Source organism: Dioscorea cayenensis, chromosome 10 (genome assembly GCF_009730915.1).
Source record: "Dioscorea cayenensis subsp. rotundata cultivar TDr96_F1 chromosome 10, TDr96_F1_v2_PseudoChromosome.rev07_lg8_w22 25.fasta, whole genome shotgun sequence".
Taxonomy (NCBI): Eukaryota; Viridiplantae; Streptophyta; class Magnoliopsida; order Dioscoreales; family Dioscoreaceae; genus Dioscorea; species Dioscorea cayenensis.
The window spans coordinates 5,205,033-5,222,695 of NC_052480.1; the positions used below are offsets into that span (position 1 = coordinate 5,205,033).

The 17,663-nt window shown below is 32.1% G+C and overlaps 2 protein-coding genes across 2 annotated transcripts; both read left to right on the top strand.

Annotated features, from left to right (window-relative positions):
* Nucleotides 1-3,592: 3,592 nt before the first annotated feature.
* On the top strand, nt 3,593-7,723 carry LOC120270534 (alpha/beta hydrolase domain-containing protein 17B-like). The gene is made up of 5 exons (XM_039277559.1): nt 3,593-3,951; nt 5,590-5,626; nt 5,738-5,974; nt 6,099-6,146; nt 7,069-7,723. Exons 1-5 carry the CDS (start codon nt 3,650-3,652, stop codon nt 7,528-7,530), a joined length of 1,086 nt encoding a protein of 361 aa, XP_039133493.1. The 5' UTR covers nt 3,593-3,649; the 3' UTR covers nt 7,531-7,723.
* A 1,755-nt stretch (nt 7,724-9,478) lies between these two features.
* Nucleotides 9,479-13,420, top strand: LOC120270967 (autophagy-related protein 16). The gene is made up of 5 exons (XM_039278059.1): nt 9,479-9,638; nt 9,726-9,852; nt 11,339-11,520; nt 11,628-11,823; nt 12,288-13,420. Coding segments are annotated over exons 1-5 (1,530 nt in total). The 5' UTR covers nt 9,479-9,636; the 3' UTR covers nt 13,311-13,420.
* Nucleotides 13,421-17,663: the final 4,243 nt, after the last annotated feature.

The following is a 17,663-nucleotide window of genomic DNA, read 5'->3' on the forward strand; positions in this document are numbered from 1 at the left end:
ACTTAAATTCAAAGTAAATAACTATGCTCAAACTATAATTTTATTTTAATTAAAATTAATTATTAAAAACTAGATACACATGAGCTTGTGTTTGAATATATATATACATACATATACATGCAGAGCCATGAAAACTTTAAACCAAGTGAATAAAATGAAAAGATTAGAGAATTTGAGTTGGAAATTAAGGACTTAGTTAAGAAGAAATGATAAGAAAAGGATTGGGTTGGTTTAAAATTCATTTTATTAGTATTGATATTGATGAAGAAAGTTTAAAAATTGAATAACACCAAAGCTATATATATATATTCATGATCCATTTTGGGTAAGATCAAAGAGCACCTTGTTTTGAATTCATGGTCCCAAAAGTAGAAGAGAAATGCACCACAAGCTTGAATCCTTTTCCCACCACTTAAAATTAAATCTCTTTGAATATGCATCAATTAAGTTCAAGTGTTAAGACTTCAAAGAAGGTTCACTTGTTTATGATAGTATTGTGGGGCCAATGGTCAATGGCCATTGGCCACCTTATGGAAAAGTAAACATATGGAATATAATAGAGGGGGTCCTCCTCCATATGGATGATAAGAATGCTTGTGAAATGTCCCATAATAAAAGCTCCAAAATAATAAATTAAAATAAAAAAAAGGCATGCATTGCTTGATGGAGAGATGTGATGATTGAGACTTGCCAACCTTCCTTACCTCTCTACCTTTTCTTTACAACCAATGGATGGTTAGCCCATCTTATTCTTCATCCCCACATCAACCTTAAATATCCCCTTGTTTTAAGGAGAAAATGGTTATTTGTGATATAGTTTGGTCTTGTTTAATTTCATCTAATTGTTTTTTCATTAATAGAGTAGTATGTGTTGGTTTTGTGTATATGTATATATAAATAAGAAAAGCTAATGAATTGGAGAGATAAGAACACAACATTTATGTGGTTCATCATTTATGAATGAGAATATTGATTTTTCGTGTTGTTACTTTCATAATTTATTATTAGTTATATTCGCCAACTCTGATTATTGCTATATAGCTACTTATTGTGTGGATTGATTTATATATAAAATAAAAATAAAAATAAATTGAAAACTCGTCTTATTTAATTGATAAGGACTTAAATTTAGTGTATGTACATATATTACCAAAAATTTTGAGAATAAGCCTTTTAAATTTACGCCTAATTTTATGTGAAGTCCTCACTCTATAATTTTACTTGTCAGGAAGTAAAATATAAAAAAATTGGAATAAATATGGAAAAAATATATGGTCAAATTATAAAAGAAAACATACCATATTATATCATAATATAAAAGACATATTTTTCATGTTTGAAAAATAACTTCTAACAATGTTCTTTTAATTCTAAATTTAAATCTGTGTTTATCTATTTTATTTTTTATATAGATCAATCACCAGGTGAAGAAAATCTGGTTGCACAATAGATAATTCTATAATAACAACCAAGTCTTACTAGTATAACTAAAAATAAACTATGAGGTAACAATAGAAAAACCAATATTATTTCAGCCTCCTTTTAACATTTTCAAAAATTTTATTTTTTATATAGACCAATCACCCGGTGAAAAAAATCTGGTTGTACAATAGATAATTCTATAATAATAACCAAGTCTTACGAGTATAACTAAAAATAAATTATGAGGTAATAATATAAAAATCAATATTATTTCATTTTTAAAGGATGAATCACATAAATTTGTGTTTTCATTTTTTTATTTATTTTTTTATTTTTTTAATAAAATGGACAAATTACATGTTATGAGGCATGTGTCGTCCTTGGCAATAGTATGAAAAACCTAGTGCGCTATAAGGCCGTAGGCAATTTTATGTCTCCATTCCTTTATTTTTTATATATGTATATCCATTTCACCTACATATTACAATAGAGACAAATAGAGAAGAATTGGGAAGTTTTTAAATATAATTTAAATAAAATTAACATTTGCCAAGGTAACAAAGGAATTTAAATAAAATTTTATTTTTATTATTATAAAAAATCAAAATTTGTATAATTTATAATATATTGTAATGGTGTATGTGAGGTAAGGGTATATATGCAAATAAATCGAAGTTTAAGGAGTATATATGACATTTGATTTTTACTAGGGATATACAAGTAATGAAACAAAATTTTACAATTATACAAACAAATAACATAAAAAATAATAATAATTAAAAAAGCAGTTAAAAACATCTTTTACTTTTATTTTGTGTTTATTCCCCTAAAACAGTAAAATCACAAGGAAAATCTAGTCATTTGATAGTTTTGCACACTACCCTCTAAAACTAATTATATACCCAGTAAACATATTCTCCTGATTAAATTCTAACTATGGTTGGGTAACGAAAAGTGTCACCACAAAAAGACAACTTAAAACAGTAATGTTCAGAAGATTTTTGAGTGATATATATATATATATACACACACGCTTAAAAATTCAATTTGTTTATGTAGAGACCCCTTTCTCATGTACATCAGTAAAATATATTATTACATGTTAAATGACTAAAACATATGTGTAAATATATATCAATAAATTTTCTCATAGTCAATTGATATTTTTACATATTTATTTCTAAATAAACTTAAGCTAGTTTTCATTCATCACATGTAAATAAAAAATTAACATTACTTAGAGTGGAGAATCTAAATAAATTTTATTTTTATTATCATAAAAATTAATATTTATATTATTATAATATATTTTAATAGTGTATATAGAATAAAAAGTGTTTTTAACAAATATGAACAAGTCACATGTTAAAAATGACATTTACTGGAAGCTTAGTTCATAACATTCATTTGTGCCAATCACTTGCGTGAGCTAAAATTAAGATTCGCTTTATCAGTGGGATGAATAATTTGTGTAGGAAACCTGATATCGATAAACTAAATGGTTATTAGTTTGAGTATAAGTTATATATATATAAACAAATTGAATTTTAAAAAATATATAAAATATTTTATTTTATTTATGTGTATTTGAAATTGAAAGGTATAAAGGTTAAAAGACCAAATCTTTATCAAAAGTGATCTTTAAATCATTGAGACAATGCGTCGTAGATAAACCCATTATTATTAATAAAGCTCTTAGCTTACACTCTCATTTTTTTTAAAAACCATTTTTAATATTTAATTTTACTAAAATACCCAAATAAAAATAAAATTTTCAATATCTCATTTTCTCTTAAAAGCAAACATGTACCACCAGTGTCCCTGATCCAAGAGAAACCCAACCGTACTCCTTTCCGAACAGCATCCATCACAATCATTCAATCCTACCCGTACAATTATCATCCAATACAAATCTCACGAATCACAACGTACATCCAACTGTCAAAATGTCCCCAATAACCACTCGCTGTTCAAACACGAACAGCTAATCCTTCACTGATGTTTCAGACACGCATGTGATAAAGTCACCCTAAAATCTCACCCTAATCATCAGACATATCCACGTGTCAAGTTCTGTCCAATAATAAATCGCCACGTGTTAATACCCATTCTCACTGACAGTGAGACGATCAAAGCAAAGCATTAGCAAAGCTCTCTTCTTCTCCAAAAGCAAAGCTCTCGCTTTTCCTCACAGAGAGAGAGAGAGAGAGGGAGAGGAGGTGGAGAGATGGGAGGGGTGACCTCGTCGGTGGCGGCGCGGCTGGCGTTCTTCCCGCCGAACCCGCCGTCGTATGAGCTGGTGAAGGATGTGGGAACAGGGCTCTTGACTTTGAGCCGGTTCCCTCACCGAGAGAATGTGGAGGTGATGACCATTCCTACTCGCCGGGGCACTGAGATCGTCGCTGTCTATGTCCGCAACCCTATGGCCTCGTCTACCCTGCTGTATTCCCATGGGAACGCGGCTGATCTCGGCCAGATGTATGAGCTCTTCCTCGAGCTTAGCATCCACCTGCGCGTCAATCTCTTGGGGTACTTTTGCTTTTATCTTGCTTCTTCTTCTTTGGGATCTTAGTGGAGATTGGATCTGTGGGGATTTGTGTCTTTTGATTTGGTGAGAGTTGCGTTTTTGTGGGATTGGACTCCGATTGATTGTTTTGCTTGGTTTGTTCTTTTGTAGCTTCGGTGGTTTTTTCTTTTTTTGTGTGAAAATTGCATCGTTTTTTTTATTATAATTGGTTTTATCACAAGTTTGAAGGATTTGTCTTGTCTTAGTTGTTGTTTTTAAAGGAATTTTTGTTGTTTTGTTCTTTCTCAGCTTGCAGTGTCACCTGGATTCTATTGTAAGATTTGTTGTTTTTTAATAAATCTGTGTGAATTTTGAGTTGTTTGTGTTGTTTGGATCTCTCACTCAAAGTCTAGTTAGAGGAGAGTTCTTTGCTGTCTCTGGTGATTTCTTTTCCTGATTCTAGATTTTGTAAACAGTGATTTTAGTGACAAAGCACTCACCTTTTTAAGCTTATTGGTTAGACCCTTTTTCTAGTCTTCATAAGCCTCTGACCTCATTAAGAAATTTTCTTTGAGATCTATGGAGAAATCATCATGAGAAAGACAATGAAAACAAGGCAAGAGAAGTCAGCTAGTAGTTATTTATTCTTTTTACTCTCTTTATTACAATATTTCACTTCTCAATGACATCCAAAATCTATCGTCTCCTTTTAACATTTTCAAAATACTCAAAAGAGCCTCTGATCTTTGTCAACTTATTGTTTGAGTGAGAATTGATTGTATATATGGTCTGTGTGATGTTTTGTGTAGATCAAGCTTCTGTTTCTTGCAAGGTTTTTGTTTTTGTTTTTTAAAATTTTGTTTATCTTCAATTTGACCCAACCATGTCTAAAATTTTGATATTGAGAGACCTAGTTTTCATGTCTTTTTTTTTTTTAAAAAAAAATACTATTCTCTGTGTTGCTGTAAATTTTACAATAGCAAGTGCAGTAGTGCACATCTAGGTATGACAAGAATGGTAAACTTATTTTTCAACTTTAGAAAGAACATATTGGCAGTGCAGTCCCCTTTATTTAACCCCACAATAAATGTGAATAGCCTTCTGTTCATGAAGATATTAGACCTGCATATAGTGTACATAAAGTTACTTTCTTGTTATATTTAAGGACTTGAGTTCGGCTATTAATAAGAGCCTTAGTTTCAGTTGATTTTTGTTCACACGAATGACTCAGATTTCCTGGTCCATTTCAAGCTAGCTCTCTTGGAAGACTTTTCAATCTTTTGTTTTCTTTTTGTGTTTCTTGCTAACTATTTTTAAGAAGGATTCTAGTTTTATATGAGCAAATTATCTTGTTGATGTTAGGACTTCTTTTGATAGGCTTATCCGATCTATACCTTCAGCTAGATACTTTTATTTTTTTGTCTTTTTGCACATAATGATGTTTTGTTCAGATTTTTCTTTAATGAGTCAGTGACACTTCATTATTATCCTCTGTAATATCTTCATGTTTGAGTTTTTATTATTCTCTCTGTCCCTGCAGATGCTTTTAACAAATTTCTAATCATAATTTCTCAAAAGAAATTTCTAGATTTTTGTCATCCCTGCATCATCTGTGACAAACTTACCACAATTCTTTCTCATAAATTCATTGCTTTTTGTAGGTATGATTACTCTGGATACGGTCGATCATCTGGAAAGGTTTGTTGCAATGCTCAATAGTTTATTCATTATAACTGCTGAATACTTTCAAAGTGACAGAGTGGGTGCAAATCTTAAATTGATTTCTTTTTCTTTCTCTCTCTTCCGTAGCCAAGTGAGCAAAATACTTACGCTGATATTGAGGCTGCTTTTAAGTGCCTTGAAGAGAACTTTGGTGCAAAGGAAGAAGAAATTATCCTCTATGGACAATCAGTTGGTAGTGGGCCAACATTAGAAATGGCAGCTCGGCTACCTCGATTACGAGCTGTTGTCTTGCATAGCCCAATACTTTCAGGCCTAAGGGTTATGTATCCTGTAAAGCGCTCATATTGGTTTGACATCTACAAGGTCAAAACTTCTTTAATAAGTCCTATGGTTTCTTTTTAATTTGGGAACTTCCATATACTAAGCATCTGATTATTAAGTATTTTGTCCATGACTCAGTATTTTTTTCATTACTATTTTGTTGCAGAATATTGACAAAATTCCACTGGTAAATTGTCCTGTGCTTGTAATTCATGTAAGTACTCCCGAACTAACATTCTTACTCAATTTGAAAGGGGCTTGGTGTATTGTAAATTTGTTGAACAATTCATTTATTGAATCACAGTGTTAGTGTACTGTTTCTTTTTCTTGATGAAATGCCAGCTATATGCTAGTTACTTGGCAAAGAATTTTTTCGAAATAGGTGTTTATTGTTTTGGTCATATATTTATTGCCTTTGTTATTATTCTTGTTGTAGATCTGAGCATGAAGGTGCTATTTCTAATGGCTGCCAAAGGATCTAGTCTTTTTTTACTTATTCTTTTAGCTCATTTAATTGAGGAACAATCCATTTTTATTTTACTAGGCTCATTTATCTTTTGATAAATAGAGGAAGTTGAAGTTTTTGTTGACCAGTACAACAGGAATAGTATGCAAATATACAGTTAGATAAAAGAGAGAGGAGAGAAAGAAGAAAGCAGGGGAGTAGTTTTCGTTTGGGTTAAGTTTCTTTAAGTTGCCACTGTTTATTTTGTTCATTTGGTCAATCTAGAGCCTTTGACCCTAATAAGAAGAAAGCAGGAGAGTAGTTTTCCATTCTCTTTTAGTTTCATAATCACACTTGCTAGATTTCATAAACGATGAAATCCATATAGAACCTCCCTTTGTCGTTTCCCAAAAAAGTGGATTTCTCGTTATTCTTCCATGATCACAGATATAGCCTTATACAAATTCATTGCATTTGGTTGTTTGAAATTAAAGAAAAAAGAAAAAAACACAAAAGATTGTTTTAGACCTTTGTGTATGGCGGCATGTTTCATAATGTCGTCAAAGCATCCTTTTTTGGATGCATTTATAGTTTTTTTTTTCAGTATCAATTATCTTTATTCAGCAAGTTTGATGATTCTAAGGAATTGCATTTTAAATCAGCTACCATCCTTGTCTCTTGTGATAATCAGGGTACTTCAGATGAAGTAGTGGACTGTTCTCATGGCAAACAGCTATGGGAACTCTGCAAGGAAAAATACGAACCATTGTGGCTTAAAGGCGGAAATCATTGTGACTTAGAGCTCTTCCCAGAGTACATTAGACACCTAAAAAAATTCATTTCTACAGTTGAGAAATCTCCGACTGAAAGAAACAGTTGGAGGAAGAGTACAGATCGGTTTGAGCCAGCCAGAAGAAGCACAGACTGTTTTGAAGCATCACGGAAAAGCACCGATCGAAGAGAGAAGCCAAGATACAGCACGGAAAAGACAAAAAGTAATTTGGACAAGTTGGAAAAACTAAAGGTTTCATTCGAACGCATGGAGAAGTCAAGGAGGAGTGTAGATTGCATTGACAAGTCAAGGAAGAATACTGAACAACTGGAGAGAGCACGCAAGAGTGTCGACAGGTTGGACAGAATACGAGCTGGGTGAAAGTTTACTCACATTGTGAAATATGTACATGAGCTGAGTTTAGAAAAATTTTATTCATGCGTCGTATATTTATGTGTTTCAATCATGTTGTTTGTTTGTGGATTTACATAAATATTGGCGGAGACGACGAAAAGCTAAGTCACTGACAGGTTGTGGTTTCTTAATCATAGTTCAATAAAAACCAATTGCTATACATTTGGTTGATCTCTTTTTTTGGTTGTCACTGACAGATCTGTATCAGAGTATACTTGCATACTCAAGTTTGTGTGTTCACTTGTTTGAATGAAGAACAAATTGAAATTACAGTGTGATTTGATACAAGCTCTTCTTGTACTTTAGGCATTCTGATCAAATTTCACCTTGAGTGTGTTTTGGTAATTTTCTCCAGAAAAGTTGAAGAGCTTTTATAGAACTTTTTATTTTCTGCATAAGAGTTAAATATTTTTTTATTTAAAAATTATGATAGTGGCAGCAGGGGTTCAAAAGTGAATCACCCAAAATACTATTAGAGAAAAATAATGTCAGTTTACTCTTGACTACTGAAGTTTTAATTTTATTAATAACTTCTATACTCCCAAATCTACTATATTTTTCAAAACAATTACATTTATAGAGGAGAAATTATGCTGTAGCATTAAATGTGGGGAAATTTTGTTCACTTATTTTTTTAAAAATATGTGTTTGATTTTTTTTTTTAAAAAAAATTTACATGGATATAGATTATTGCCTTGGTAAATAGGTGACTTTTCCCATAAACATCAACCACATTGTAATAAATGTTGAAATGTATAAAATGATGATGGTCAAATTTTGTGGTGAAAATGTTTTCTGTCACTTTTGAATTATAGTCTCAATATTGTTAAAATGTTTTACTTTTTATATTATTATTTTTAATTTAATCGAAATTTGAAAATTATTAATTTATTCTCACTTCACTTATCATTCATTTTTAACTAGTGAGCTCGTCCTAAGCCTTAGCAAACTCTATTGGGGCATAGGCACAAGCTCAAATAACCCAGTGCAAATGTTGCATACAGCGGGGGACCCACAACACCAAAAGACCGGTCTGATAGGGTGGGGTTGCCCCCCACATATATGCACATGGACTCCCCCTCAATTAGGCGATGTGGGACTAAACCAGGTTTGCAACATTGCTCCCCCGATCAGACTCGACGTCCTCGTCGGATCAGGTACGCTTAACTCAAACGACACTTTACTCAGCAGTGCTTCACTCAGGACACTTCACTCAGCTCAAGGCACTCAGGTTTGTCCCTGGTCAGAACCCTCCCTGGTCAGCCCCTCTACTGATCAAAACCCTCCGCTGGTCAGCCCCTCACCCAGTCCCACACCACCTGCTCTCAATGAAAACACCAATGTTGCACACAGCGGGGGACCCACAACCCCAAAAGACCGGCCTGATAGAGTGGGGTTGTCCCCCACATATATGCACATGGACTTCTCCTCAATTAGATGATGTCGGATTAAACCAGATTTGTAACAGTAAACTTGTAAAAAAACTAACTAGGTGCAAAGTCAAATGAACTTTAGAAGCTTATGAGATAACTCACTAAGGAGAGAAGTCAAAAGAAAAATAGAATAAAATAATAATTAATGAAATAAATGTGTGAAAGCCACTAATTTGAATGGTTTTGGAATAAAAGAATTTAAATTTCACATAAAAAATTAGCTTGGTATTATAAAAAAGATAAACCCTAATAACCCAAAATGAGAACTCATAACTCTAAAAGTGGGGGAAGTGTCACATCTTTTAAATAAATAATAGCTATGAAAAAAAATTAAATTATTCCCCTCTCTACAAATAAAAAATAGAAAAATAAACAAAAATAAATAAATAAATAATGCAAATTTATTTAAAAAGACAAAGCTGTTTAAAATATTATAAAATTAACATACCTAAAAATTCCACAAAAATCTGTCAAAAACTACATATTATTATTATTATTATTATTATTTGTGTTTATTATGATCCATGTTTTTACCGAAAATTATCTTTTTCTCTTAAACTTAAGCTAGAGTTTCGCTGTTGCCCTCGGATCGATCGGAGAAGAAGAAGCAGAGGACCGCATGGTTTGAACCCTAGCGAAGATGTAATTTGCGATTTCAATCATCTTTTCTTCTTCGTTTTGATCCAATTTTTTCTTCGTTTCACTCTTATTCATGGTTTGAATTTGCAGGGATCCGGAGGAAATTGGACGAGCTGCAATCAAGCGTGCGATCAAAGCCCTCCGCAGACGGCATTTGCTCGAAGAGGGCGCACACTCCGCCGCCATCCTCGCCCTCTCCAAGCCCTTTGCTGCGCAGGTGCTTCCCTTTTTTTATGGTGTTTTATTGTTCTTGTTGCGGGATCTGGTTGTGGATCGTTTGCTCTCTGAGATGGATTAGGGTTGTGTTTTATGATGTGTCTGTTTCTTGTTTTAATGGTTTTATTAGGAAAAAAATGTTTTTTTGAGGGAGAATTTTTCACTGGTATGTTGATTTCTGAATTCATAATGTATAGATGTGCTAGAATTTGTTAAATATTGATTTATGGATCATTAGATTCAATAATATGCTTGTATTTTATACGAAAATTTAGGTAAAAACCTACTCATTGAAACATGTAGAATGGAATGAGACAACAGAGTGATGGCCTTCTTCATGAACTGGATGTAGAGTATCAGCAAACTTTAGTTACTGATTGACTTGAGCTTATTAATGGTTATTTGAGATATTGAGGAAATTGGGAGAAATTGGGAGTTAAAATTAGTAAGTAGAATTTATTTTTCCTTTGTTCTCTTATATAAAAATATTCAGGATACTAATTGAGGATTTATGAGATTGAATTTTTCTAACGATATTTGAGGAAATTGGAACTTCCTGTAAACAAGCATTTCTATGTTGTTGGAAGTTTTTATTTTAGATGAGTTTCTTCTGATATAGTCATTTCTTTATATTTTCATCTATGAAGTTGCCAAGCCTGATTGAGCACAACAATGATTGATTTTGTGTTTGTTTGTCCAGAGAAAGGACTGGAACTTCCTAGAAACCAATGTATCTCTATTTTTGTACTATTTAGTTGCTAGATGACTTTTAATCTTAGAGTAGTTTTTGAAAATGAGGGAGAAGTTTATAATCTGGTTTAGATTTTTTTTGTTGGATTTCAAGTTGGAGATTTGGAACGACCCCGTGCTTCATCTTTCACTCGTCCCTATTTTTGCTTGTTCTATAATCTTTTTGGTCGGCTCTTCTACCAAGTGAGAAGTTTCTCACTTCCTATTTAACTTGCTCAATATCAATAATCTAATCATTATAAAGGGGTGGGTTATCAGTTAAAGCAGCTATAAGCAATCAAGCCATTATTCTAGCTTGATGAAGGAATTCATTATTCCTGAAGAAGTGTGTTTTGCCTCCACTCTGTTGTATTGGATGTCTTCGTTCCTTCCATTGGACCCCATATTGAGATGATTCTGTTTGTAAGTTGTAACAGTCTGTTTGACTTCCAAATCACCTCATTAATTTCCTGATAAAATTGACCTTGTAGAATATTTTCGATAAAATGTTATTTGCCTTATTCTCTTTCTTACTCTTCTCTTAAGAGCGACCCAGTAATATTATGCATCAACATTTTGCTGAAAATCCCCTTAATTTGGATTTTGGCATGGCTTGTTTTTCCCCCATTCAATTTATGCTGATAATTTTTGTATGCATCTTTGTATTTTTTAATTGTTTACCTTTTAAAATATTGGTTGGTTAGTTTTTTCCTCTGAATTGGGCAGCAAATTTATCAATTATATTTTACATCCTGCAGGGTTTAGAGTGGAAGGAGAAAGCGGAAAGCCTTGAACTAGAACTTCAACAATGTTACAAGGCCCAATCAAGATTATCTGAACAACTAGTGGTTGAAGTGGCCGAGTCTAGAACCATGAAATCTATTGTTCAAGAGAAAGAAACATCAATGACTAATCTGCAAAATGATATGACTCAAACAAGGTTGAATTTTTTATTTTTATGTATATGTATTTTCACCAGAGAGTAAGAATAGAATTTCATATTTAATCATTTAAAAAGAGTTTTAACGTAATTTTCCAAATTTCCAGGGAAGAGAACTCCCAATTAAAGGCTGATCTTGATGAAAAAACAAAAACTGTGGCGCTGTTGATCAGTGAGAACCAGTCATTGAAAGCACAACTAGAGGAAGGGCTACTGAAATTGAAAGATACCGAAGCTGAGAACAAGAAATTGATTGATCGTATGATGTTGGAAAAGATGAAAGATGCAGAAAAGCTCAATGAGGTATTTTATTTTCCCAAGTTGCTAGGTTTTGCATAACTAAATCTCGGCCATAATTTGTTTGTTTGGTGGCAACTTATTTATGGATATCTTTTATTAAAGTCAGCCATTCCAATGTTTATATCTTCCTTTTTTTTCTGAAATTGATAGAGCAAGTGCCTCTTCGGATTGTTCTTTGACATTAACTTGGGAGAATCCTTGATTAATGCAGCATAAACAGTTATCTCTTGCTTTGAACCCAATTTCATCTAAAATTTGTTATGGTAACTGTTATAGCCAATTTTAGTTTGTTGCCTGCTTTTGTTGGATTTTGCCGTCCCCACCATTTTACCTTTTATAGATATTGGCGAGCAATTAAGTATGAGTTACAGTCTGATTAGCTTGAGCTAATGATGGATTTTCTAGTTATTTGATGCATGAACAGAAGTATTTGGCTTTCAATAACAACTTTTGTGTTCTGGTTACAGGTTAATGCATTATATGAAGATTTGATGCAACGATTCAAGGTAAGTAGCATTGAACAACTTGCACGGTTGCAAGTCGATGGAGTAGTCCGCCGAAGTGAAGCAGGATATGAGAATTTCGTGGCGACCACTGTTCCATCTGTGTGCAAGCACACAATCCATGCTCATGAAGGTGGATGCGGTTCTATTTTATTTGAGCACAACTCAGACAAATTGTACAGTGGAGGACAGGACAGGACAGTTAAAATATGGGACACAAAAACAGGGACTCAAAGTGGCACTCTTCGCGGTTGCCTCGGATTGGTTCTTGATCTAGCTGTTACCCATGATAACAGATCCGTGATCGCAGCAAGCAGCTCAAACAACTTGTATGTGTGGGATGTGAGCACTGGTCGAATTCGTCATACTCTCACAGGTCACGCAGACAAAGTATGCGCCGTGGACGCAAGCAAGGTATCCACCCGTCATGTTGTGAGCTCTGCTTATGATCACACTATAAAAATCTGGGATCTCCAGAAAGGCTATTGTATCAACACCATTATTTCACCAAGCAACTGTAATTCCCTTGCATACAGCCTAGATGGCCTCACAATTTGCTCGGGCCACATTGATGGAAATCTTCGGTTATGGGAAAGTAACACCGGAAAGCTGATTAGTGAGGTAGCTGCACATTCTCAGGCAATTTCATCAATCTCTATATCTCGATGTGGCAACATTGTTCTGACAAGCGGGAGGGATAACGTCCATAACTTGTTCGACATGAGATCTTTAGAAGTGTGCGGGACATTCCGGTCAAATGGCAGCAGGTTAGCATCGAACTGGAGTCGTTCCTGCATCAGTGCAGATGAGAACTATGTCGCTTCAGGATCTGTTGATGGATCAGTGTATATCTGGTCAAGAATAAAAGCCGACACGCTGAGCGTTCTCGAAGGGCATTCTTCGCCTGTTCTCACTTGTGCATGGAGTGGGCTCGGCAAAACCTTAGCTTCTGCTGATAAAAATGGAAACTTGTGTATATGGGCATGAATGGTAAGCTGTAACAATCTGATTACTGTGAAGGCAAATCAGTTATATTGCTGTTTCATCTAATTCTATTTTCTTTCATGTGAATGCTCAATGAATACTTATCTGCTGCATTCATTGTCTATGATTGTTTGTTTTGGTGAAATGTTTCCATTTGTTAGCATGATATGATGATGTGATCCACATGGTACTTATCTGCCATAAGAAAACCACAACTTATGATATATGTTTATGTATAACACTAGTCATTATTGTTCTCAACTTTTGGACAGTCAAAGAGTTGTTCCAAATGGAGACAAGTTCAAACTGGATTGTTTGAGGATCTATCAAGTTTTTCTATGATGAGAATCTGGCAAGCATTAGAGAAATTAGAATATATATATATATATATATAAATTTGAAGAGGTGTTTATATTATTTTATTAGTAGTTGTTATAATTAATAGCGGTATTAATTAAGGATGGAGAGGAGTGTGAGTGGGTTGGTAATGGTGGCACATGCATGCATCTCTTTTTGTGGGCATGCATGCCTTTGTCTTGTCTTATGTTTGACCACCTTTCATGTCACTGACCAAACCTCCTTGTACGGTTCTTTGTTGTCCCATGCTTTTGTTTCATGTCTAATCTCTGCCTTTCATAACCTATATATATAGAGTAAATATATTCACAGAAACATCAGTGTTTATAACGGTGAAAAATACTGTCCTTTTACCGAACGAGTTGGTATGTTGTTTTCTCGATTGAATTTTAGTTTAATTTGATCTTATATTATTGTGCATCTCAATTTTTACTGTGCGTGTCATTTGATATTGTTTATAAAGCACAGTGATTGTTATTCCTCAAATAGATTATTACCATTGAATTCAAATCCAACATTCAGAGAAACGTCCTTCAAATAGATCATCACCATTGAATTCAAATTTAACGGTTCAGAGAAACGTCCAGTAGATTTAAAAATATATATATAAATTTATCTTATAACCACTTTGAACAGTTCAGTAGGAACCAATACTCCTTTTTCTCCTTTGTTGATTTTGATTTGTGGAGAAATTTTTATTTAATTTTATTCAATTTGATATATATATGATCTATTTTGTGCCAGAGATGTGTGATATATACACAAATCCATGTTAGCTAAAGACATCAAAATAAATAAATTTTGTACATTTAAAGATCAATATATATATATATAAGTTTATAACATTAAATTGATAGTAATTAATAGTATTATTAATTTTTTTTAATTGAGAGAATGACAATGGCCACATTTCAAATGCCTATATATCTGAAATTAAAAGCTTTTAAAATTTGTGTCATTTTTTTAATTTTGATTTCACCATCCAACGTGGCAGATGACAATTGACTTTAATATAACTATACATCACATTTAAATTGCTAGTATAGTAAACAATATCCTCATTATTTATTTTAATCTTTGGTCTAAGAAAGGGTATCTTGGTTTCCTTCTAAGAGTTACATATGGGTTTTTTTTTTTTAAATTGTTATGCACCATCATATTGGATGTGTTTGACAAACATTTGAAACACTCATAATTATTTCATTATTATATATTTATTCCAATGTGATGTTTGAGGTGGTGCCATTTTTTATTATTATTTTAAATAAAAGCATGATATAAAATTTTGAATTTTACTCTAAAATAAGAGTAATTTGTTTAGTTACATCTCTAATCCAAAATTTATTTCACTTCAAATACTTGGCAGCTTCATTGATAACATATTGCACTGAATATATATATATATATATATATATATATATATAATAACTTCTTCAATATCCATTAGCTACTTAAAAATACTATAAACATGCAACTTAAATAATTTAGCATGGCAACATAATCAAAACTGATCTAAGATTTTTTATTAGCAAACATTATAAATTAAAAAAAAAAACTAAAAAAAAAAAACATAAGTGATCTCCTACCTAATTTAACACCATTTCAACAAAAACTAAACATTTAACCCTAAAAATCACCAACATCAAACACTGCTTTTCCTTCATCATTTTTTTTCCCCTTCTTTTTTCTGCATGCATGCATATATAGTTTTCTTCATGGATCAAACCTATTATGCACCGGCCGACGTCGTCGAACTCCGGCGTAATCTTGAGACCACCACCATGGCATCATCTCCTTTTCTTTGTATCTTCCCTTCTCCTTATCATGCAACCTAATCCCTCCTTCTATATATATCCAATATTAAAACATTATTCATTTATATATATATATATATAAAAGAGAGAGAGAGAGAGAGAGAGAGAGATAAAAGGTGCATTACCTACTGATAATGGATGAAGGAACAAAGAGAAGGAGATGAAGAGGATGGCAACAAGTATCCAAGGTTGCATGTTGTTAAGAAAGCTCATCTCTCTGATCAGTGTCTTTTTTCTTTTCTGTTCTTCTCTTTTGAGGTTGAACCTTGTCAGCCTTCTCTTCTGATCAATAGATTTTGTTGAGCTAAAAAGGGTTAGTCTAATACTTGCATCCTGTCCCTTGTGCCTCTCAAACTTTGCTGTCTATGTTATATATATATATATTTATGTATGTATGTATTTTATTATGCCTTGAGATTCTTCCATATAAACAAACAGCTTTAAATTAATCTCTTTGTTTAATGGTTGATGGAATAGTGCATGCTTTGAATGAGTAATGGATTTCACTTGGTTGTGGCTGCCTCTATGTATAGAAAAGTAAATTGGTAATCAATCTAAAGTGTGAAATATTTAAAGGTGTTTAAATGCATTTGTGATTCATGAACCATATTCTTGAATATTCATTGTTGTTTTTTTAAGTATATAACAAAGATTTTCAGTCTCTTTAGCTAGTTTAAGAATTGTTACTTTTTTTTAAAAAAAATTTTTTGTATGGATCAAAATCAAATTAAAGTGCTTTATAGCTCATGCTTGTAATTAATATTATTGATTCTATTTTATTAGTTATAAAATTTTGAAAAATTCAATTAGCTTCATTACAAATAAACACACATACTCAACTTTTTCCAATTTTGATTCATTTTGTGTCTCATAAAATAAAAGTTAATACTACCTGTAATCCTATATTCATTTTCATTTTTAAATTAAAATTTTTTTATTTATTTTGATATTTCCAAAAAATAAAAATTTATACATGATATTCCTTATGTTTTTAAACACACCAATTATCCAGTCAAGTGGTCTTAATCATTCAAAGAAAATATAGGGTCTGAATGAAGGTCTTACATAAAATAATCTAGTCAGTCCTTTTTCCAATCTTCTGGAATATTTTGGCTCATGTGACCTCCACTACCAGACAAGTCACATGACAGTTATATATAATATATTTATATAAAATAATACATATTATATTATATATTAAATATTTGGCCAAAGATGAGACACACTTGAGATCTTCTAGGAATATGTTTATATATTATAAAGTATTAAAGATCAGACTTTGTTTTATCTCCTCCATGCCACAATGTGAGTGTTGTGTTATGTTTGATGTGCCACTGCCAAAAAGACATTCTTACCCTTCTTGTTATTTTCTATTTTCTATTTTCTATATCTCATAGGTCTCATTATTCCTCCTATTTTTTTTACAAAATCTGTTATGTTTAGGTGTGCAGAGGTGAAGTTATTACTTTAACATATTTATAATTTTACTTTACATAAAATAAGATTCAAATTTGTATTTTTTAGTAAAACACATATTTTTACATAAGATACAGTACCAATAGACAAAAAAAATCATTGATATTTCTTTGGTAATAATAAATTTTTACTTTGCATAAAATAAGAATCAAATTTTGTATTTTTAGTAAAACACATATTTTTACATAAAATACAGTACCAGTATCAATTGACAAAAAAATCATTGATATTTCTTTAAACTATTTGGCATATGATAAATCATATATATTAATGAAATATTTCAAATTTGTTTCAGACTTTTCCTTGAATATATAATCATAATTTTTTATTGTAATTTGATTATTTTATTTGATTATTTTTTAATAGAATGGTCCTTGTGTGTTACTGAAAAAGATGAATGTTTATATAGTTAATAATTGTGGGATTCAAACATTAGATCATATTTATAGCTTTATAGGTATGTTTTCTTTTTTAATAATGAAAGTGAAGAAATCAAATGAATAAGAAAATTTTCTTTTATTCTCCACCTTTTATTTTCATTGATTTACTTTCTTTTACATCAATAAGATTAAAGAGATGGATCTTTGATTTGTTTAATATTTGAGCCTATGTGACCTTTTATACCTCTTGCAGTAGATGTCCTCTTTTGCCGGTTTAGATTAAAGGTCAATAATTACAGATGTAGTGAATAATCCCAACATTTATTTAC

What these genes read in the sequence shown, in the direction of transcription:
- LOC120270534 (XM_039277559.1), top strand. Translation starts at nt 3,650, where the DNA reads ATGGGAGGGGTGACCTCGTCGGTGGCGGCGCGGCTGGCGTTCTTCCCG. An exon ending in ATTGGTTTGACATCTACAAG is followed by an intron (nt 5,975 to 6,098) that starts GTCAAAACTTCT and finishes ATTTTGTTGCAG; the next exon opens with AATATTGACAAAATTCCACT. An exon ending in GTCCTGTGCTTGTAATTCAT is followed by an intron (nt 6,147 to 7,068) that starts GTAAGTACTCCC and finishes TGTGATAATCAG; the next exon opens with GGTACTTCAGATGAAGTAGT.
- LOC120270967 (XM_039278059.1), top strand. An exon ending in AATGATATGACTCAAACAAG is followed by an intron (nt 11,521 to 11,627) that starts GTTGAATTTTTT and finishes CCAAATTTCCAG; the next exon opens with GGAAGAGAACTCCCAATTAA. An exon ending in ATGCAGAAAAGCTCAATGAG is followed by an intron (nt 11,824 to 12,287) that starts GTATTTTATTTT and finishes TTCTGGTTACAG; the next exon opens with GTTAATGCATTATATGAAGA.